General features: G+C 35.2%; 1 protein-coding gene across 2 annotated transcripts in view; it reads left to right on the top strand.

Moving 5' to 3' along the window:
• ZNF280D (zinc finger protein 280D) overlaps window positions 1–12,848 on the top strand; it is a 50,072-nt gene extending 37,224 nt beyond the window's left edge. The window contains exons 17-19 of one of the 2 annotated variants that reach the window (XM_075713695.1): window positions 3,276–3,321; window positions 5,909–5,964; window positions 11,162–12,848. In XM_075713695.1, coding sequence (XP_075569810.1) covers window positions 3,276–3,321; window positions 5,909–5,964; window positions 11,162–11,795 — 736 coding nt within the window. In that variant the 3' untranslated portion in view covers window positions 11,796–12,848. The remainder of the gene's footprint in view (window positions 1–3,275; window positions 3,322–5,908; window positions 5,965–11,161) is intronic. The other variant, XM_075713696.1, reaches the window with a different exon arrangement.
• The last annotated feature ends 11,382 nt before the right edge of the window (window positions 12,849–24,230 follow it).

The raw sequence follows: 24,230 nt of genomic DNA, 5'->3' as shown, positions 1-24,230 counted from the left end.
TCTAGCTGAGTTCCAGTACTGCTTACCCAGAGAAGCTGTGGGCGTGACTCTTTGGTTGTAAGAAAACATGACAGATAGCTGGGAAGACAGTTGCTCATGATTTCAGCTCTGTGTGTGCAAATATATGTAATTTTATTATGTGAGAGCAAGGGAAGCAATGAGACTGTATGAATATCATGGTTTAGCACCTGCCAGCAACTAAGCACCATGCAGGTGTTCGCTCACTCCCCCTACCCCGATGGGATGGGGGAGAGAATTGGAGTAAGAGTGAGAAACACTCCTGGGTTGAGATAAGAACAGTTTAATAAATGAAATAAAGTAAAATAGTAATGATAATAGTAACAATATAATAATAATATACAAAGCAAGTGATGCACAATGCAATTGCTCACCACCCACTGACTGATACCCAGACAGTTCCTGAGCAGTGATCGCTGCCACCCCCCCCACCCCCCCCCACCCCCATTTATATACTGAGCATGACATCACATGGTATGGAATAGCCCTTTGGTCAGTTTGGATCAACTATTCTGGCTGTGCCCCCTCCCAGTTTCTTGTGCACCTGGCAGAGCATGGGAAGCTGAAAAGTCCTTGACTGGCATAAGCAGTACTTAGCAACAACTAAAAACATCGGTGTGTTATCAACATTCTTCTCATCCTAAATCCAAACCACAGCACTATGCCTGCTACTAGGAAGAAAATTAACTCTATCCCAGCCGAAGCCAGGACAATGAATTTCAGAAATGAGAATATTCCCATCCATGCTTGCACTGTGCGCTTTAGAGTCTACTTGTTTCACTGACTCTAAATCTCTTCCGTTAGTCTTAGGTGACTCCTCATGTATCAAAGTTTCAGATCAACCTGAATTTAGACTTTAAGGTGTCTAAATTAATGTTCGTTCTTACCTGGCTTTTATTCTGAGTCTCTTTGGTTTTATGGCCAACCCATTCTATTGAGTATCTCAATGAAGCTGCAGTTTTGTGCTCAGCTGCTACATTTTGGGGGCATATTTTTTGAAGGGATTGACAATTAAGGGGCATTTTTTTCATTATTCTTAACTAGAAGTTTATTTTTATGTAGGGTAAAGAGTCTTTGGGGAGTTCTAGAGAGGTATCAAAATTCCTGAAAATTGTGGACCAGCAGGTGTACTTACTGGAAAAAGCCACGATCTTTGTTTTATTTTCATAATGTTCTTTCCAGAAGCACTGTAGCTCCACAGATGTAAGAAAGTACATTGCCTTTGTTGCTGTTTGAGAACCATGGGATTTAAGATCATAAAAGTGTTGAGAACATCACAAGATGATAGTCTCCTATGGTTTAGTATCTATTTATGAAACTTCTGCTAATTACAAATTAGAAGGAACTAGTTTCTAAAACCTATTCCTAAACAGAATTATGGTTAAGAATATATGTCAGGAATCAAAGGTAAACACTATTAACAAAGATGTGGTTATCACAAAATACTGTAAACCCTGTTCACTTCCAAAACAGCATAAAAGTTTGAATCTGTTTTATAAGCTATAAAACATGACCACAGAAGTCTGTTAGAATTTGATGATGTAAAATAATGTTTATAATGCATTTAAAACAATCTACAGATACTGGATCCAATCCATATCCATTTATTTTGGTGGTAAAACTTACATTTATTCAGACAAGAACAGTGTTTTGTCTTTAGATATACAATATCTGATTTATCTGTGTCTGAATTGTTCTGCTCTTTCAAGAGTGACCATTCTTAGACAAATTAATATTTCCAACATATTTGTTTAAGTTATTGCATAGAAATCATTAAAGCAGTGAAGCTAAGCTAAATATTTGTTGTTGCATCATCTTTTACTGGTATTGCTACTCATGATTAAATACTTCAGAGTATTTCAAGTCCCTGACCCAAAAAAATGTGGTGTCATTTGATTTACCCTGATCATTTTTCTTACTGTTAATTAGGTGAGCATTGTTACAGTGCTATCATAGCAATGTTATTTTAAAGCAGGGGTTTTGTGGTTATTTTTGCCATCTTTTATTGCAAATTAAGATGTGATAATTAAAATAGTTATAAGTGGTTGTTTATACTACAGTCAAAGTTGTTGGCTATCTGCTAGAACATTAGTGTTAGAAGGTGTTTATGGTGTGCTAAAATTCTTTCAAAGGTCTGGATTTAGCACTGCTTTCTTGGATGAAATTAAGAAATTATGTGTGGTAGATAGCAATCTAGTATACGTTTTTCATAAAATGTAAGTTGATAAAGCTGTTTCTTCTGTCAAGTATTTTGTACCTTGTAGACAGCTATTAAGACTTGCTGAGGTTGTGAATCATTTAATTTATGATTAATAACATTATTTAAATATAACAGAGGCAGCGCAATACTTCAGCAGATTAAATTTGCCTTTAATGCAGCATCAACAAAGAAGATACAGGCATAAGCAATTTTAAGTGTTTTGTTCAGTTTTTGTTTTTATAGGAAACCTTTGAAAGGTTAGATTTCAAATTAGAACTGATGACTTAAGGTTTTGGTAGGAGACATACTTCTTGCTATCTCTGCGATAGCGTTTTCTTACATAAACGCAGAAAATCAATTTTAGTGATGTTGTGATAAGCTGTTTAATTAATGTGGTTTTAAAAGTCAATAAATTTAAATAATTTATAGCTCCTCTAAGGTATGGACTGTGCCTGTGGAGGTATTTTGAGGGAGGCATCTCCTCCAAATAGTAGTTGGAGGTCAGCTGTAATGTTTTACAGTTGCCCTAAGGTAACCTACGACTGTGTTCTAGGTATTTGGGTTATGGTAGACAATTAAAAGAAAACTGACCTTGTTTTGCAGAATGTTTTTTGTTGGGTCATAATGTAGCTTTATGCACATAAATTTGCCGAAATGCACTTTTTGAAATTTCAGATCTTAAATACTTCAGTTGTGGTTTAAAAGGCCTTTATGGTGAGGAGATTATTTCTCATGTAGAATTGCAGTAAGTGCTAGAATAAAAGTAGTGCTAGCTAGCTTAAGGCTGTTGCTTCTTGGTTTTCACAAGGTGAGATAACTGGAACAGGTTACATGAAAGAAGTTTATTTTATAATTTCTGTATACAAAATAAAACATTTTAAAATTCTGAAATACCCTGCTGGAACTCTGAAGTATGTCTAAGCTCAAAATAAGTATCACTTTAAAAATTGATTTCAGATTACCAAGTTGCTTTCTTACTGTAAGTATCTTCATCTTTATCTCTATTTTAACCATACAGTATTTTTAAAACATTGAATCTTAATTCATTATCCACTAGGTTAAAGACTGAAATCTCCATTAAAGAGAGAGAAGCTAAGTTGGAGGTAATGTCTTTTCTTTTCTCCACACAGTCTAACAGTATCTCTGAACTTCATAACTAGTTTGAAGATCCAAGACAATTCTTTTTTAACTATATGTATACTACTGGGTCATGGTATTCAGAAGATATGCATAGTGCAAAAATCTAGCTTTCTGTGGTTTACTACAAAAAGATACAGCAGTGTTGGAGGGACACCTTTAGTATGTCTGCCACACCCAAAGATTTCCAGTTTGCAGTCCATCCATCCTAGTTGATTTGTATGCCAGGCTCCAGTGAAGGAATGGTTTAGTTGCCTTATGTATCTTCATCTTCAGGGAACCTGGAAACTGACCTGAAATATAACCCGAGACCTAGGTAAATATTGACTCTGAACTGTAACTTTTTGAGGATTTTTTAATTTGTTCTACTTTAAAGGGGAAAAATCTTTGGAAATGGCTTTTCAGGCCTCAAAGGTGTTTTTTTCTAGGCATGTGTACAAATTTTCCCCTGCTTTCTGCCTATCAGGAAGCTAAATGATCTCACAGTACATCATCTTAACCTTTTGAAAAAATACCATCTTTGGATTCTGATTTTACTGAATTTTCTTCTGTAAGAAGTTGTATTTCTGTTGCCCTTCAAAAAGGGCAATCTGTTACAGAAATCCCTGGTAAGAGAGAAGTCCTCAGACCTAGTAAAGATTTTTCTTGTAACACTGCTTGCCTACTTCCCAAAACACAAAAGCGTTGGTGAGGTTTTTTTTACCAGAAGCAATGATTTTGTAGAAATGTGAGAAGACTGTTCATCTTCATTGAGCAGCGTTAAGCAAGATTCTCAAAACATACACAGTAACACCTTTTCTTTCCGTAGATTCCATTACCGCTTCAGGTGTGTTTTCTCTTAGTTTTTCATTTCTTTTTCATCCCATATTGTGTTTTGGCACTACAGAAGATGTGGGATTTTTTTGCTCCACAAAATTGTGTTCCGTAATTTTGGCTTTTATTTAAAAATAAAACAAAAAATGCAACATACACACCCCCAACCCAAACAAAACCAAAAACAACACCACACACCCCCTAGCCCTTATGGTTGGAAAAGATGGAGAATACAGACAAAATAGGGTACTCTGGTGTTAGCTGTCTGAGCTTAGAGGACATCTGAACCAAGACCTCTCAGAACAGTGAGCTGCCATTCAGTGTGATCTGGGCCATGTGGAATCTCTGGTTGTTTTTTCCAAGGTGCCATGGAATGCCTGTTATTTTGCTGCAGCCAGGTGCTTGACATTTTGGCTATTTGTTGAAATACACAGCAGGAAGTCAAAGGACAGACCCCCCTCCTAGGGTGCTGAAGAACCAAAAATATAAATGGATGAATCGGGTTGTTTAAAAACCTATCACTTAAAACTCAGAGAGAAGTCAGGAAATCTTCCTTTCCTGGTAGTTCCCAGGGGGAAGTACGGTCAGCCAGGGCAGAGGAGGATGGTGGATAGGAAAGGAGGTTCTGTAGTAGGGAGTGCAGTAATTTTAAGTCGGAAAGTGTTTCCTAGCATAGGTCATATGTATATGTGTTTTCTGTGACAGAAATATAACAAAGTATGATTGAAGTATAGCAAAGGGTATTTGAGAAGATAGAATAAGCTTAACTTTACCATAAAATTTTAAAATACTTCCTGCATCATTTGGCCTCATTGAAACAAAATATACCATCTCTGTGGGGAAAAAAATACTGTGCTAAAAGTATGTAACATTGTTTACATGGTTTTAAATATTTAAGAGGTTGTGATACAAATAATAATTTAAAATGTTCGTCTTTGTGTGCAGTGATCTTTTCTATCTTAAAACCAACTCTAACTTACAGTTGTTTTCAGACACACAAAAAGTTTAATTTCATAATTTTGTCCCTTAGGCACTTACAGTTTCCTAAATGATAATAGGATTATATGGGCAAGATGCCCTGTAGCATGCGAGATGCTTTTAGAAGGCTAGTGTGGCTGTTTCCAAATGTCAGTTCTCAGTCACTTGCTTTTCTACTGTTCTAAAAAGGGGGTGGAGGGCAGGGATTGCTTTTGTTCATGTTGTTTAGAGTTAAAAAGTGATTTTGTTGGGTAAGTTTTGATTGACACTCAGAAGCTTTTTTTTTTCCTGTGAAAAGCGTTTTTTTAAGAATCTTCCTTATACTTAACACTTAATGTAATACCATCTGTAGGGCTAAAACACTGTGTAATGCTGAAAAAATATACTCACCTCAACTTCGTCTGTCTTGCTTTTCCTTTGCTTTTTTTGCCTTTTTTCTTTTGCTAGCAAAACACGAGTTTAGTTCAGATATTTTTTCCCCTCCAAATAAAAAGCTGTCCAGACTTAGTTTGCATCCTACTCAATAAGGCGTAATTGAATTATGTATATGAAAAAGGCTACAAGAGTTGCTTTAAGGTTTTGCTTTGTGGGTTTTTTTTTTACTTGGAAGACTATTTGCAAACATCGGTACTAAGATCCATGCTCAATCTCTGCTACATAGCAGATTTGTGGGAATGTCAGTGTGAAATTATTTCTACAACTTTATATTGTAATCAGTTGCTCATGAATGTAAAATAAAAGAAATATCATTAATTATTACAGAAAATTTCAAGACCTAGTATATCTGAAGGAAAAACAGAAACACCAACTTTTGAAAGGTAAATACAATGATCAGCTGCATCTTGAAATCAGGTACATAAAATAACACGTGCTGTGTTATTTCTCAGGTAATTAGGCAAAAGTATTTAATTAGTATTTTCATAATGTGTATTTTCTATGATAGAAAATTTTGAATGGCGATCATAATGTACTTAGCAAGGAATGTAGAATTTAGATTCCAAGTGTCAAAACACATTCTTAGTAATGCTTAAACTGCAGATTAGTCAAGATTCATAAGACATTAAATAAATTGTATATTTTGTTAAAAGAAGCATTTTTTATAATATTGCATATGAGATAACAGTATTACTGGTGCAATTGGGAAACAATTTTAAAATACAGTATAAAATGTTAATTGTTGGATATTCATTTGGGTTTTTAAAAACCTCTGTCATTTGTGCAAAGCATACTCAACCAAATTCTTAGCAAAGCAAATATGTGAAATTGTTGGGTAACAATTATAGCTCCATACTTAAAATATGCAAAATTGTGGAATAATTTATGTCAGTCTGAAATGTCTTATTCCAGTTAGTTATCTTTCACAATTGTTGGTGCAAATTTAACCTTTAAAAGTTTAGTCAAAACATAATTGTAGTTATTTGTTACATATGCATTTATAATGCCTTTAAAAAAAAAAAAGCAGACTGCTTTCAGAGTCTCTCTGTACGTTATTTTTCTTCTTGGAAAAGATTCTGTTTTATCTCTCTTTATTCTAGTCATATGCAGTGTGGGCCAAATAATTTGAAATTTTACTTTCACTTAAAATGCTTGCTTAAGAATTGAGACTAAATGGTTCAGGTATCAGAAGCTAACTTTGTCTTTAAGCTACAGATGAGTAAACAGTCACTGTAATTCTAATTGAATATGATGTACTACTTTCACCTATCCTTGTGTTTAGACAAAAATAATTTTAATATATAAATCTGTTCTGTGTTTTCTGTTAAAACTTCATTTGATACTACTTTATGGGCTTTTAGGAGAGACATCTGGAGTATTGTAGCTCTAGCACCACAGATTCTCAGTCCTCAAACACTTGTCTCTGTTGTTATGCCACGGTAGTTATGTTGGTCTTAGCAAATAATTAACGCTGCAGGAGCAGATCAGTAGATGAAAGCAGTTGATTCTGAGAATCTTGCATCTTCACTGCACTGTGGTTCGGAGGTGTTATGTTAGACCAGTCTTGTGTTCCCCGGACAGAATGCACGTACTGTGCACATATTCCGAGCTGTGTGGAACATCTGTTGTTGGTTTGGGACACAGTTCCATTGGGAGTTGTAGCACTTGTGGATCAGAGCTTCCCGTTCATTTTCCTCAAACAGAAATCTAGTTTGCATACCTCAGGACTGCTCTGTAAACCAAACCAGTATGTAGGAACAACCAAGGAATGTGCCTCAAAACCATGATGATGTTTCACAGCAAACTGTTAATGTAAATGCAGCTGTAATACAGGTTTTGTTACCTGGAAATACTTTTCCGCAGACTGAAGGTGTTGGCACATACTTTGCAAGTGCTCTGTATGCAGATGTGTAAATGTCACTTGTTTTATAGTTGTGTTCTGAATTTGCATGATTTCTTTTCTTATGCTGTAGAATTTTTCCCTGAATGATTTTTAAAATCTTAATATAAAATACCAATGTAAAATAATCAAATACTCTGAATAAAGTTAAGTGACTATGTATAGCAAAGAGCAGTAAAAAAAATTGATGTAGCAGGATTTTAAAACAACAAATATTCAGAGCCTTGTTTCCTTCAGCCTCACTTGGCACCTAAATCTTACATTTTCTATACAATGGGAAAAAGAAAAAAAAATCCGTTTAATTTCTAGGCTTCTGTAGCTTGGGATGGGCGTATGTTTGCACCTGGTAGACTCATCTCTTGGATTCAAAATTATGTCTTATCCTACTCCCTTGAAGTAGTCTTATTCTAAAACCTGACTTCATATAGACGATATGGCAGCTAGTTCATTACTATAGCCTATATTTGATAGTCTAGCCACTGTTTGTATCATGCTTTAGAAAATGGGTTCATTGTTTTCATTAAACAAAAGTCAGATTTTACATTCTAACTGTTCACTGAAATCCTCCTTTCCATATAATACAGTCACTATCATTCTCACATTTTCCGGTCTTTTTGATGTCTGAATTTTTAGTTTTCTTATGCTGTAACCAGTATTGTTTGTACACAGAGTAGTAAGGGTACATTTCATTCCTAATATTGGACGGAAGGCTATTTTTTTGCAGCTACTGACTGACTAACAATGATTTCTTGAAATCCTGTATGATTTTTCTTTTTATTGTGGGATTTTAGTGCTTCACAATTGCTAGGTTTTGTTTATTCATCTGCAGCTCTCAGCAGAGGTAAATTATTTCATTGGAGAATTGTTCTATATAAATGAACTTGCTGTTATGCTTAGCAATCTAAAAGATCACTGTTCTTTGTGGATAATTGTTTTTGTGCTGGTGATTGTGCAAAAACTTGTTCAATTTTATTTTTATACTCTTTCATTGGTGTAAATGACTCACAGGAAGGTATGCTGATGAGAGACAGCCTGTTTCTGCAAGAGAAATTAATACATAGAGATTTTTCTTTTCTTCCTCCCCACTTCCTCTCCCTCCCTTCCTGTGTTTTGCCAAAAATGAGTGAGAACGAGAGGCTGGGTTTGGATGAAGCTGGGATTTTGGTTACTAGAAGGTGAGGGAGATTGTGATGGATTCCTTTTATATGTTAAGGGCAGATGTGTCCTTTGAAGAATTTCTTGCTGTGAATCTTGTGTGTGTGTACATATATGTAATCCCTCTGAGATTTCCACGTGGAAACACTGTGTGTGCTAATGAGGCATTAGTCATCCCTTTATTCAAACTCTTTTTCTTTTTTTCTGTGTATCTGTGTTCAAAACTTCCCACATAAAGCATAATACCATGCTTGTTAACTCTGCAGCTACACCACACCCTCGAGCTGCTTGTTGAAATGTAGTAGATAAAGGTTGTGCATATACACTGTTTCATAAAGAGTTGGCTGGATTTTCATATGAAAACAATTCTAAATATTTTCTAGTGTTTATATGGCTCTGTATAGCTTCAGTGTTTCTCTGGAATAGATGAGGTAATTGGGAATAGTTACAGCAAGATCAGTTATGGTCAGCCACAGCTGATAGGTGGTTGAGAGTGTTGGCTTTTGTGCTGGAACTTAGTCCTGAGTTTTCCCTCAAATATTATCCCTTTCCCCTTTTTTTCTAGAAGTTTGAGAGAGAGAGGAGAACTTGAGATAGAAAATTCGTTTGTATATTCAAGAATGTAATTTACTGGCTTAGATAGTTCAATAAATGAAAAAAAAAAACCTTTCTGATTGACACAAGTAGCAAATATAGGTTGTAATTTAGTAAAGAGGTTGGCCTATCTCTTGAGTTAATTCCTTATTATGAATGAAAAATCACTGTGACAGGATGAAAAGATTCTGTTGACTACCTCAGTTACCGCTAAGACTTCACTGCTGAAGGATATCTGAGCAGTCTCTTATCCCTACTCAAAATATTCCTCTGACTTAAATTCAAAGTAGGAAATGGAATATTTTTTGATTAGTTTAAGTGAAAATGAAACTTTAAAACAGATTTCTGAATGTTTGTAGTATGTAGCACCTCTTCCAGAATAACCATTTTCTGTAGAACTCAATATCATTTAGCATATAGGCAAATCATGTGAATTGTTTTAAATTCCTGGATTGGTAGAGCAACGTGTCTAGACTTTCAGCTTGAAAATATATCATAAAAACATAGTAGCAGGAAATTGGTTATTCCTTTTAAGAGTCATAGAACTGCCTGTTGCTTAGGTAATGTTAAAATTGGTTTTAGCCAAACATTATTTCAAACCATTTTTAAAACTCTTTGAGGAAGCAAGTACAAATGCATTTTGATTAATGAGATATTTGGTGATAGTATCTCTCTCACATCTTTTGTCTGCATGTCAATGTTCAGAGACGATTTTCAATTTAAGTTTTAAATTTTAAAAGTTAACTTGGGAGACTTACTTGCTCCTAATTTCACTTCCTATATAGAATTTATATCTGAAATCAAACCAACTGTTGTTCTTCCATCTTCCCCCCCTCCCCCCCCCACTTTATTTTGTCTATCACCATCATCATTTTAGGTAATTTGAGCTAATTCTCAATCTGAAAAAATTTGAATGGGTTAGAAATTACATTAAACTTTTACCAAATTTAAATGTTTACAGCAAAAATTGAGCTCCATCATTGAAAGGATGGGAGAAGCTGGTATTCCTATAACAATTAAGATAAATATTAGAAACTAGTACTTAGAATTTGAGTGTTGGAATATGACTATATGAGCAAACTGCATATAGCAGTATGACCAGACTATTTTGTATTTTTGTGGGTACAGATGGCATTTGAAGTATACAGTTCAGTCTCTCTTTGGAGCATTCTGATTTTTTTTTTTTTTCCGGTCACCCTAAAGCAGTGCATGCATGTGGCTTTATTGAAATAACACAAGGTTCAAACAATCAGTTTGTCTACAAAATTCATATGTTGTGTTTTAGATTTTATTATACAGTAAGATTCTCATTTTTACTTGCGTAATTCAGTACTGATTTATATTTCTTTTTTATAAACATACAGTTTTACTCTGAAAAGTGACTGAAAATGCTACTTCACAGATTAACTTTTTCAGTGAATCCAAATTTGTAGTTGGTCAACTAAACTTTAGATTGAAGTTCATTTAGATTTCCAACTGTTAGCTTTTTTCTTGCTTTACTCTTACTAGTATTGCAGAGTCAATTTGATGGTATAAAGGTACAAACTGGCTTCTCTTTCTTGCACATAATCAACAAAAGTTTCCAAGTAGTATCTGCATGTGTGTCGAAGAGGCTGTGCAGGTAGAGGAACTTAACATTGTATTCGGGAAAATTCCATGTGTCATACAAAGGGGACAACTTAACCTTCCTTTCTGGAGATGAAATGCAAGAACTAAAGAGTACTAATTGACTGCTAAATACAAAGCTGAGTGTGTAAATAGGTAAGAAAAATGCAGCTGTTAATTAAATTCAGCCCATCTTGCTATGAAAATTTGTGAGAAATACCAAATACGAAATCTACACCACCACTTTGAGTGCCACTTTGCAGAGTACAGCCATGTGTTCCTTTATTTCATTTTTTATAAAAATAATTTGTTTTGGTTTTTTTCAGCAAACAAGAGCATGACTCTTCAGATGAAACAAAAGAATGCAACAGAAATCAAACAAAAAAAGTTGCATCACTTGAAAAGAATGAAGAAAACTCATCATTGTCAAATACAGAAAATGTTCCTAGTTTGGAACTCCCTGACAACAGCTCAAAGAATTCTTTGCATGAGAAAGGAGCATGTTGTGATTCAGATAAGAAACAATTAGTAGATGAGAAACAAAAATGCATTAATGATGAAAGTGAGTTGAAAACTTGCCAAAGTTCAGATAATGTTATCTTGAATGAGCAGACTAAAGTACATAGTTTGGATGAAACCACACTTTCAGCAATGAACACAAGGGACTTGAAACTAACATTGGGTGAAGATGTTAGTTTTGAGCAGTTCTTGAGAAAAAGAGATGAACCTGAATCCGTTAGTTCAGATATTAGTGAACAAGGCAGTATTCATTTGGAGCCTTTGACTCCATCAGAGGTACTAGAACATGAAGCTACTGAAATTCTTCAAAAAGGTAATGTTGCACCTTCATCAAAGAAAGCTGGACAACTCTCTGAACAAACAGATGAGACTTCTAAAGAAAGCAGTCCCAACAGAATAGAAACAACTACAGACAAGACAGATGAAAATGAAGCAAGCTGAAATTATGTTAATTTTATTGTTTGTTATAAACAATAAGAACACCATGGACCATTCCTGATGAGTGTGCTCATTGATGCTAATTATTAAAAATAAAAAAAGGAGGCAGGGAGAGGAGAGAAAGAGACACTAAAGGAAAGTTTTGCATATGAAGGTAGCATGTATGTGTATGTACAACTGAATCAACTAAATTTACAAAAGGTAACATGTCTAATTATATCTTCCTGTCTCTTGGATGTGATATATCTTATTAGATTGACATTTGAAAGGAGGAATAAATTCTAATTTTTGTAGTTAATTAGCCCAGGATCAGGCAATTTGTTTGCCAAGAAAATATTTTTTTAAATCCTTCAGTGTGAATATCACTAAACAGTGGAATTTAGTATGAATTATCTTCCAATGCTGAAATGGAGCACACTTGTAATGATGGTTATTGGTCTGCTGATATTTTGGGTAAACGTAACCCTTTGGACTTGGTGTCACATTCCTGTCTGTAAAAGCATGTAAACAGAATTATATGAATCTATGCACCTCTGTACAGGTGTAATCCTGCCAGGCTGTAAGCTTACCTTAATAAACTTTCAGTGAAAGTGGAATTATTACAATAAAAATATATATTTGTGGGGTTTTCAGTGTGCAGGCTGTGCAGAAATACCGAACATAATTGTATAAAGTAGAACATACTGCTGAAAGTACTGTAGCTGTTAGGCTTTACCATTGTTTTAATTATTCTTAGCCGTAGACCTGTAGGAATGGTCTGTAAGTCACACCAAAGTATGGTTTAATGTAAAAACTGTTTTAAGCAAAAAGAAGGAAAACCCCAAACTGGAAACACCAACTGGCACGCATTCTGCCATTTTGCAGCTGCTACTGCCTAACTGTTACAAAAAGGAGACAAGGGCATATAAAGTAGAATTGTACAGTCCAATTTCAGGACTTTTTGTAGCCTGAATTGTGTACAGAAAGATGGCTGCTGGTTTTGGTTTGGTTTTTTGGGTTTTTTGTCTTCTAGTTAGCAGCTAGATGTAGGAATGCATATGATTAATGGTAGCTTGCTCTTATGAATTCATTGCTCCATTTGAAACATTCAGAATGTGCTTTTGACTTACAGTTTTGTTTCTAATGAATGTTAAATGTTTTGAACAGCTGTTAAAGCACTGCTGTAAATTATTACTTTTTGAGTAAATATTTGCAACAAAATTTTGTCTTTGTGCATAATTTTATGCTCAGCTTGAAACTTTGGGCATAGTCTTCCTACACTTTTTTTTCAAAGATTTAGTGACAGTTCCCAAAAACTATTTTGTTTTAAAATTGTGAATTTAAGATTTATGTGAGGTTTTTTGTTTAGTTGTTGTTTTTTTTTTTTTTTAAAAGAATTAAATGAGCAAGTGCCTATGCATAAATGTATTTTTGTAGCTGTGTATTATGGCAAGATGTGCTAACTTTTCCAGATTGTACAGAGATATTTTTCTGGGCCATCAGCATGCAACTGAAGTGTACTCTGTCCTCCTAGGTTAACTGGGCTCAGCTGCTAAATGAATCTAATCAGCAACAGTATTAAAATTTAGAGACCATCCAGCTTATTTTTGGAGCCTCAAACCACGTCAATCTCAACATCTCAAAAATTGCTTCAAACTCTTCAGACTTAAATTTTGAATTGCATCTTAATTTTCATCCATGCATGTTTAGAAGAATTTAAATGGAAAGTGTAACAGTTTACGTAGTCATAGTTCTTCAAGATCTGTCACTTTAAGAACTTCAAATAACAAGACACATGAAAAAGCTGAGAGCAATAAGTTGCAGTATTCTTTTGTTCTTTAGAGATTTTAGTGAAATTGTAAACTTGAGGTCTGATGAACCAATCTGATGTCTTCATGCATGTACACGTGGAATGTGTGCTGTGTGAAATACAGCATCACAGTGAGGACAGTGTAAAGGATTTAATCAGCTATGGAACTTGATGCGTATGTTACTGAAGGAGTTCCTGAAAGCACCTGCATTTAAACCCAGAGAAACCTCTAGTATTTTTAATCTGATGGATCTTCCATGCAAATGATATATTTTGAATAACACTCTGATATGTGCTGTTGGAAAAGATTAAGTTCAACTGGAACCAGTTGTATGATACTTGCTTGTAAATTCTTTACTTTTGTCTTATTATGCAATTAAATTTTTAAAACATTTACCACTTTAATAACAATTTGGAAGAATTTGGCCACATACTGTTGAGAAGTTGGAAAATAAAACTCAGATTGAAAAAATCTGTGTATTTGGCAGACGTGTATATATATATTCTCAGATACTTAGTATTTAAAGCATTGTGTGTTTCAAACCATGTAGAGAATGCTTATACAAAAGGTAATATTAGGTATAAAATGCCCAAATATCTAGTAGTCCTTTCAAAGGAAGAGGTGAGAGAGAACTAGATTGTTCTAGCAAGAGCATCAGATAGCTTTAAATAGGCAGGTAAGTTGTATCATGAAAACAGTGGCATGATATTTTTGTGAAGGAGAAGCTAAAATTCATTACAGTTTTTCCTATATAAAGGAATTAATTTGCTGACTAAACACTGTAGGAGACTGCATAATTATGAATGTTAATCTCTATCATGTCATTTGGGAGGTTTCCTAGAGATAAGTTAAATTGGTATTTTTGGCTGAAGTCACTCCAGAAGATCAAGTTATATTGAATGCATTTTGACTTATTTGAACATAACTGCACATAATTCAGTTTTGAGTCATTTAAAAGTGGTTTGGTGGGGTTTTTTCCATCCAGCCATCAGTAGTTCTTACTCCATGCCACCTCTTTTTTTTTGTACTTAGGAAGACATTTTACCTCAAGTTTTCATTGCCTTACCAAAAAAACCAGTAACTTAAAGTTAATTCTTGTTATCCATACTAGAACCACCATCTCCCCTTCATCTCAAGATTTACTGTATTTGCTTGAATAATCATTTTGGATTGTTTATATAATGTTTATTTTTAAGGAAATCACATGCTATCTTCATTATTTGCATTTAATGGAAAACTGTTGTCATTAGCTTATGGTCAGTGATGTTCAGTCACTTGGAGCTTCCTCAAGTGCAGCCAAAGTCTCAGTTTGCCTTGTGCAGTTTGGGAGAGGAACTTTGGCTTATTTGTGGTTCGGTTTTTCTTTAACAGAATAGATGAGTAAACCCAGGAAAAAAAAAAATCGGATCAAATCATAGCGCATACTGAGTTCTGAGGATTGGGTGATGTATTTTAAACAAGGAAATTTTTATAACAACCATGTCTACTTTTCTTTTCCTGGAAATGAGAAGAGAGAGAGAAGAACCCCAGGCAATAGGTGTTAAATCACATTCTGTGGTGCTTTACTGCCAGAAGGCATTAGAAACTGAAGGTCAGGGTATAGAATCTTGAGTAACATTTGGTATTCTGCAAAACCTTAAATAAAAGATCTCTAAGCTTTTCTGCAGGCATTAAGCATTGTTATTTATATGCTGGCATGTAGAAAGCAGTTATTTTTTTATGCTGTAGGGTATACTAATATTCCACCAAAGACTGTGGCCGTAGGCTGTCACAGTAGAGTTTTGTTAGAGGCTGTTTAGAAATTTCTGTGTAGGGCAAATTTTATACATGATTGTTCTCTTTTTGTTTTCATTAGTGTTTGGTTTTTGAGGCTTGTGAGCTTATTTTGTCTAGTTGCATCCTGTATTTTTTGATGTATGCTTAATATATCTCTAATAAAAAATTGGTAAGTATGTTTTATGATTACTTGTATGATTTTTGCTTTTAATAAAAACTTTACTCCAGTTTTAATGTAGCTCAGAAGGACAGTTCTTACATAAAGCCCAGCATGTTACCTCCTTTGAACATTACATCTTTACGCAGAATTTTGATGCTGTAATTTTTCCCCATTAATTCAGTGCTAAAAAGGAAAGTATGTTGACTGGTATTTCATATTAGTTTACAGACACTGTGTAGAAAGTTCTTTGCTATTTTCCTTTGAGTTTTGGATCACTGTTCTAAGACACGTAATTAAAATTTTGTATTCAGTCATTTCATTGACCCAACGTAACCATGTTAAGTTGATGTCTCCTGTATTGCACCAGATTTAAAAAAAAAAAAAAAAGGTGGAAAATATTTAGCTGTGAAACACTTCATTTTGAGGGAGATTAATGTAGTTGTTATCCCTGGGAGGTGCTATGAGGCTAATGTGTTTATTGATGTAAAAATGTGCTGGGTTTGAGGGTTTTTTTTACTGTTCAAACTTATTTCAGAGAGGCTGAGGTTTTTGTGACAACCACAAGGATAACTGTGATGTTATATGTATATCTGCATTTAAATTTGGGTATATTTAATTTCATATTAAGAAAATTAAATGCTCAAATTACATGTATGGGCTGTATCAGACAACTTAAGATTAATTCCATAATCAAAAAGTGTTAGCCTGTTGGCAACCAATTCTCCATTCTTTAAGTATTTTTTAAGTAGCACTGTTAAATGAATCCCTTATGTTATGAATTTAATGTAAATAAACTTTGTTTCATATTTTAGTTTGCTAAATTCTCAATGTTAGGCATTTAATTCAAGAGCTACTTTCTCAAAAAATTTTGGTGAATAGGGTAGCATATAGTAGTATCTTTATAAAGAAAGCTCTCATACTGGTAATGTAGCCTTGAAAATGTAACCTTCATATGTTTTGCTTATAAATAGTATAATTAAGAATTAATCCTTTTGACTAAAGGAAAATAACCTGCGGGTCTGTTTCTTACAGCCTCTTGCGACTTTTTCATTCTGATCCTGTCATGATATTCTAGCAACAAATTGAAGTCCTTGCTTTCCTCTTTTAAGGTTGTAGAAGTGCAACATGAGTACTTAATAGTTTTTAAATTATATATATTTTAATTACTTGGGTGTTTGCTGCCTGAAATGAGGATTGAATTTTGTGTACCAGTTTCTCAGGTTTTCAGCTGAATTCAGCTGCGATTTGTGACTTTTCACTTAATCTTCTTGGAAAGACTTCACTTCCTCTTTGAGCTAGCAAGTTGATGGCATGTAGTATAATTTCCCGGGGATATTTAGTGAAATGCAGTGTATTTGTTAGATGTCATTTAAATGGATTCTTTTTCCCTGTCACAATCCTTTGTATCTTGGAATGTCCCCTTCTTTTGAGGGTTGGTGTATAATCAACTTTTAAGTTGTTGGCTGGTGATGGAAAGCAAAAGACACTTCTACTAAGTTCAGAATTTTAATTATGAATAGTAGTGTGCAACATGCAGGACAGGTTGGTTAACCTGCTTTATCTGATAAAGTGAAGTTTTTTTAGAGATTCCTAAAGTTGTAGCTTGAGGAGCCAGAGCAGCTGGGCACATCCAACTTTAATGGCTCTGAAAGATAACAAAGAGCTGTAGATACCGTATCAGATCAGAATTCCCAAAAGGAGCCTAAGGTAACACATTCATGCTAGGGAAGCTTTTCTTCTATTTGTGTGACTTTCCACTCTGTTTTCTTTCCCAGATAACATATGCTGGATGCCTTCTTGAGACCATAGAAAGGCCAGTTATCCTAGAGGGGACAAGTGCTTGTATGATCTTCCTTGATGGAACCAAAAAGAAGCTCTTAACATGTGGCATGTATGCTGTTCGATACTAATATAGTAAGAAGTGACTTAGTGTTGAATAGTGGCATTTTATTAATCTTTGCTAAATAATGAAGTTCTGTCAGTTCTTCTGAAGAGTCTCTTAACAATACTGTTTAAAATAAACATCCTTTTAAACTATAGCTTGTTACTTTTCAGTGACCTTCGTCTGAGATAGCAGGCTGGTAAGTACCACAGCAGAAAAGTATCAAGGCAGCCTGTCATCCTCTGTTTTAAGGCTGATAATGACTTAGCCTTTCTTGAAGATAACCTATGAACTTTCTTTGAGTTTGTTATAAGAGAAACTTATTTCTGTTGTTTATAGACCTGCTTGGAACTTAATATTGATTCAGTTTAAATTACTAAGACAAACTTGTTAAAGCAGAACATACTTTTTAATAACCCTGAACTAAATTTACCCTAAAACTTATTTCTATTTGATAAAAGAAATCTGTTGTCCTCTGGGCTCCTCAGAAGGAAGTCTTGATGTAAAAGGAAAGGAAAGTACAACCTGTATTTAAAATGCAGTAAACATACCAAAGTTTTTCCTAGCAAAAGTAATGCAAGTCACTTGCGGATGGGAATGTATAATAATCCACTCTGTGCAGAACTCCTTCTCAATTTTATTCAGTGAAGTGAAAGATAAAGCTTTTTCCCTTTGCAGTTGTTTTGCTTAGCATATTTAAAATACTAGTGAGGGTGTAGTGCCAATATCAAATCAGATATTACATTTGTATGGTCTTTAAATATCAGAAACAACATTATTGTGAAAGATGTTTGAAAGATGAGCCTGGGAGCTAAAATTCAAACCTCTAATGGATATTAAAAATAATGAACTGAATACAGCGTAAAACTAAAACATACTGCAGTTAGAGTTTTGGCATAATTCTTCTAGTTGACCCCAGCTGTTTCATAATGATTTCTTTGTCCATCCTGCAGGGTTTTAAAACCCTCCTAGTTTGTCCACTGGACAGTCTTGTGCTCTCCACTTGTTTAATCTCCCTTTTCTCTCAAATTGGTGAAATAATGGACATAACAGAATTCAAAATAATTATTCCCAGCTTGTACTTTGCTGCAGTGTGCTGCTGCAGTCTGGTGCTTCAGTTTTACAACGCCAAGGGCTGCGTACCTGGAAGATTATCTTTCTATTATAGCCACAGATACAGTTGAGGGGAAAAAAAGATTATTCTCTTCCCTTGTAAACCTGTATCACCAACATGCATTGGACTATTATACTACACCACCACAAATACAGTTAAGTGAATTCTGCTTTATAAATAATTTCTTTTACTTAGCCATTACAGGTTTTTTTAGATTAAGGTAGCTGAGTTTTACAAGAGTCCAAGTTTAATCTCAGATTTGCTAAACCGAGGCTTGTAAGGCTCTGATAGTCTGTAATAACATTTTCAGTGATTGAAGCAGCCCTTTTCCCCTGTAGCTGCTAAGTCTCACTTCAAGCAATTTTTGCGGATACATGCTGAGCTAAATCATGGAGCTGATCAGGCTGAAAAAACACCACTGGCAGCAGCAACAAGCAGCAGCAGAGAACAGCATGGCCAGTTTAGGCCATTCAGTTACTGCTGAATGGGAAACCACAGCCTAGGAAATACAGCTTTTGGAATCGTCTGTAGGGAATTGTAGACAAATTCCTACTTTGTCAGGGGAAAGCATTTCCATAAGAGGAGTAAACACAGTGAGCTTTCGGTATACCAAACAGCTGCAAGTAATGAAGCTATTGGATCAGTTCCTCTGGAAACTGTGCTTGTTATGGCTGGATCTCCAGAGATGTTATTAGTTGTGTTTATTTCAATTAACTGCTGCCACTGAAGGTGGAAACCTTTTTTGAGTATGACCTGTATGTCTTTCAGTGTAAAGGCTTAAAGGTTATAATACAACTTTTGTAATTTGCATGCATGTGGTGTATGTTTCTAGGTCTATGCAAATTCAACATATTTGGTTCATCCAAGCAAGCATGTTGCAATAGGGGCACCCTGTTGCAGTTACAGAAGACTCATTTTTTTATATAAATTCTGAAAATTCAAATGTTATTGTGTAGGATTTTAGAAAGTAGAAAACTATTCTGCTACCCAGGGAAGATGTTCAGCACTCACACTTTAATTTTTAATTAATTATATATGAAATCTGATTACTAAGTAAACCTGGAACAGAATGGAGGGACTCAAAATTAATCCCAGTACTGTGAGTAGTTAGGAAGAATTCAGCCTGAAAGGAAACCTTTAGAAAAACTGAACTTGATAGAGAGGGTAAGTGGTGGCAGTGTGAGAAGTCAGGTGAAGTCTCGTATTTCTGTAATGAAAACATAACTTGGTTTTATTTTCCCTCATGTAGATGAACAGAGTAATGAAGAACAAAAGGAGTGTTATTTTTATCATGTTAAAAAGAGGGTAGGGTTCTGCAACAATCCTTATGCTCTCTTGAGCACAAAGTTGTCTGAACAGATTGTTGTAAAATTGCCATTAGACTTGAATTAGAGCATCTTGCTAATCCAAGCACGCTTCTGACTAGGTGAGCTACTCAATGGAGGGAAATGGGATTTCATCTCCACTCTCCATCCCTCCATAAAAATAGGTGAGATGTGCATTCAGTCAGTTTGTGCTAAGGAAGTAGAGCTCCCTGAGGGCTCTGGGAAGCATTGTTCCTGTCCAGGACAGCTGTGCCTCTCAAACTATTGCTAGGCTTGTGCATTTCACCCCTCCTAGTACAGTTGATCCATAGACACTGTTACATATGGGAAAGTTTCTTCAGTGTTGAAATGAAAAAAAAAAAAAAATCTGTATGAAAGTAGACCTCTCTTCCTGACTGTGAGCTTCTGTAGAGTGATTTAACTGCACTAGGGAACTGCTGTTTAGCAGTGGTATCTTGGAAGCTTTTAAAATGCCGTTACCCCTTATTGCCATTTGTATTTTGGCAGTAATAAAAATATATCTCTTCTCACATCGTATGCAGTTTATATTAATGTATTCTTTATTTGATGTGTTTATACAGTCCTTACAGGTATGTTGGTTCTTTCCATCAAAATAAAATATACTTTTTGAGAGAGCTTACAATCCACTTGCACTTTTATGAGAGTTTCTTCACTGCATCTATTTTGTATCATTTTTATGTGACCCTGCATAAAATAAATTGGGGGGAGCAGGGGGAGGGAACTATGAAAAAATGTTTTAAAGGTCAGTCTTGCTTATCCCTAATTAGAGTGGGTAAAATATATCCACCCTGAACTTCTGACTACCTGCAAGAACAGCCATATTCTTTTCCTTCTAAGTGATGCTAAAGCTGGCAGGAATTCTGCTGAACAGAATCTCCAGAGAAAATACAAAGCAGCGAATGAAGAGTGTTATTGGATTGTCAAGATGCGTCATTGCCTTGTCAAGATGCGTCATTGCAAGACAAGATCAATAAGAAGCAGGACCAAATGGGAACTTTACTGTGAGTGGAATATAGAGCATGTACAGGCAAAATGCTTCTGGTTTTAGTTAATCACAGTAGAGGTATCTATCAAGAAACACAAGATTCTGTGCAGCGTCTTACCAAACTGTCTTATCAGTCACTTCACAGCACAAAGACACAATGACCTGACTATAAACTGATATTCTTGAGTATAATGTACATCAACTAGATAAAGGTCAATAATTGACAAAATTCACTCAGTCCAAACTCAGGTAATTATTCCTATCCATCAAGCTAAATATATTTCACTGCCATATCTGGTTCAGGGGAGGTGAAAAGCACTTTCTACACCTCACACGTATTATCCACTAGAGTCTCTTGTCTTTTATTTAATCTGCTGAAAAGAACATGCGCAGACGGGGAGACCTTTATGCTTGCCGGAGATCATATTCAGTCAGTACTGTCTTTTTTTTTTATTTGTGCAACACCTTGCATTTTGGGTATGCTGTTAAAACAGTTTCAGTTTAATTATCCTTGTGTTCTTTCTCTTAGCATTGGAAAATTACTTCCTCTCCTGCATTTTTTTACACAAACATATCTTTACTGCTCTGCTATCAGATTGATAGTGTATATTTTAGTTGTGCATAATAAAGTTAGTAATGCTGAGATATAAAATCAAAGTGTTTAGAAAGAAGAAATAGTTCTATGGTGAATATTAGATCTATAAATACAATTTCGTGGTGCCTCTCTAATACTCTAAACTTTTAAATACTATGCTGGATCAGTTCTAAGATCAGGAACATAAAGAACCTTACTGGAGAAAGATTTTTTTTTTTCTTTTTTTAATTGGTGATAACTGAAATCCAGAAAAAAAAACCAAAAAAGATACAGGTATTTTAAAAAAAATTCATCTTCCCCACTGTGACAGCAGGCAGGACACTCTGATTGTAGAGGTCATATCACAGAGCTGCTGATCGGGCTCTTCCACACCGTGCCCAGTGGAAGCTCTAGAGGAAGTTCCCAAAGCTGAAAACTGCTAGAAGAAAAGCAGATTCATCCATTTAGGTTTCATAGGAGTGTTCTTTAAAATTCCAGTGGGTTCTGTGTCTGATGCTTGTATTTTTACCATTCCCCATCATCAGCAAGTTCTGTGTTACAGATTTTGCATGACTAGAAAAATTAAAAGTTGATCAAAGTAAGTTAACAAAAGAACTATTTTATTCCACACATAGTTGTGCGAATAAACTTAATTGATTAGGAACATGCATATCTAAGGAAAGGTTCTCAGTGCATGTGCTGAGCCTGAACAAAGAAATTAGCAGCCCTTCCGCTGACTGCAGAAAGGCTCTGTCTGCACATGCTGTTAAGGTGAAGCAGACAAGCCATTACTGTGTTTGTAGATGGATAGCTACAGTAGTTGCCTATGAAACCATAGCTCATTAATCTTTGCACCTTTTTACGGACTATTAGAGTATGTGGCGGGGTAAATGAATTGCAAGGTTAACCAGCTGCAGTTGTGAAATAGAGACATGCTTAACTAGACGTGATTTGAGATATTAGAACTAGAGTCTCTACAGGCAATCCAGGCAATGATTTCTCCTATTACTACAGAAGCGAGAGGGTAATTTTTTTTAACAATGCAATATATTTTCCGAAGTATGGGTGAAAATCTGGTTAAAACTCTCTGAGGTTCAACTGATTCACTAATGAGCTAAGACAGCTTGGTATGCAGTAGCTGTATTGATGATTGAGTCTGTAACCATTACAAGAAGATACTAGCAAAATTGAAAATAGGAGTAATTAGACCACCTTCAGACTTTAGAAACAATTATTTGCAAAAGAGCAGAGACAGCAACTGTAAAATATTCTGGTCTTTCTAAAATTGAATTCAAGAGTCTTCTTGTCAATGAAACATGATAGGTTTATTAAATATGCTGTAGAATATTGTATGAGAAAGTTGGTTTTATCTGCTACAGTTTTCCTCCTTAATTTCAGCCGTATGTATGCTACTGCAGCTTCAAAACATCTGGGTACAGCAATTTTTTTTCTTTTCTGCACCTGCAAGTGTAAGTACACACATAAACAAAAAAGAAATTAAATCTTTCACAGAGCCAAAGAGAAAGAAAAAAACCCAACCAGCCATGAAGCTCAGGGGAGCAGTATGACAAGTGCTGAGCTGTAAACAAGCTTGAGAGGGATTTAATTCTTATGACAAGCGCCAGTGGTAGCATCTCGCATGGACTCAGCATATGCACACATTTCAGAGGAGGAATCACAGAGGACTTAATGCAAATATAAAAAAGCTCAGAGCACATCAGCCTATACTGTTCTAAAAATAGCCTCACAAATCAGGATGAGCTAGGGTTGTAATTATCTTGATTTTTCGGATTTTTGCCACTTGTAAGAGGGTTTCTGGTTTATGCTCACACTGTAATTAGACTTTATAACATCTAAACTGCAAACTCTTTGGGGCAGGGATTGTGTCATATATTTGTAGGACAAGTACAAGACCTCATTGGGTGGTGTTTTCAGGGTGATAGTACAGTATAAAGACTGAGTAATAGCTGCTGTACTCAGTTTTAAAGATGCTTATTTTAGGTCAGAAGCTTTTTTGGTGGTGGTGTTTGTTAAGGAAAAAGAACTGAGATGTAATTTGGTATCCAAATTAAATTTTAAAAGCCTCTAATGCACACTTATTCCCTAATTACAGTCAGGTCCTTTCTCTTTCAAGTACGCTCATAACTGCCTCGTTTCTCTAGCATTCGAAGAAGCACATATTGCAAGCCATACCCTGCAGTGTGTACTTAAGCAGATTTCCCCATGGCAGTTGATGAGTTAGTGCTGCAAGATGTAGCCAGTTTTCACATAACCTTCAGGCAGCTTTGAGATGAGTAGCATGCTCCCTGTGCTCCAGCCACTACCCAGGTTTGACTCATTTAAGAAACTAGAGCAGTGCTCTGTTCACCTTAGATCTTCAATCCAGCTGCTTTCCTTTCTGCCTTCCTCAGTCTGCAATAAATTAATTTAAAGGTTCAATTTACTAGCAAAGGGTTAATAATCCCTGGAGGTATGGGTTTGGATTGTCTGCAGGCTCAGCCAAATGCTATTGTGTTGGGTTCTAGTTAGCTAACAACCTGGTTTTAACCGTAGTTTAGATTTCATTGCAAAAGGAGGCAGTCTGTAGGAAAAGAGTGTCTGTTGGACCCAACCTTTCTTGCTCGCTTAGATGACTGTCGATTGGAAGTTATTTTACCAAAGTTCTATTATGTTTTAAACATACTGAATTTTAAACACAGTTTTACAGTACTGATATTTCTGGATTTAAATATGAGAATTTTTTGGTGTGCAAATTACCCTTCATTTGTATGATGTAAATACTCAGTTTCTTAACCTGTTTCTGGATGTGTT

The sequence above is a fragment of the Pelecanus crispus genome, chromosome 7, assembly GCF_030463565.1.
Source record: "Pelecanus crispus isolate bPelCri1 chromosome 7, bPelCri1.pri, whole genome shotgun sequence".
Taxonomy (NCBI): Eukaryota; Metazoa; Chordata; class Aves; order Pelecaniformes; family Pelecanidae; genus Pelecanus; species Pelecanus crispus.
The sequence above is the reverse complement of the archived record's forward strand: the minus strand, read 5'-3'. Positions and strand labels throughout refer to the sequence as shown.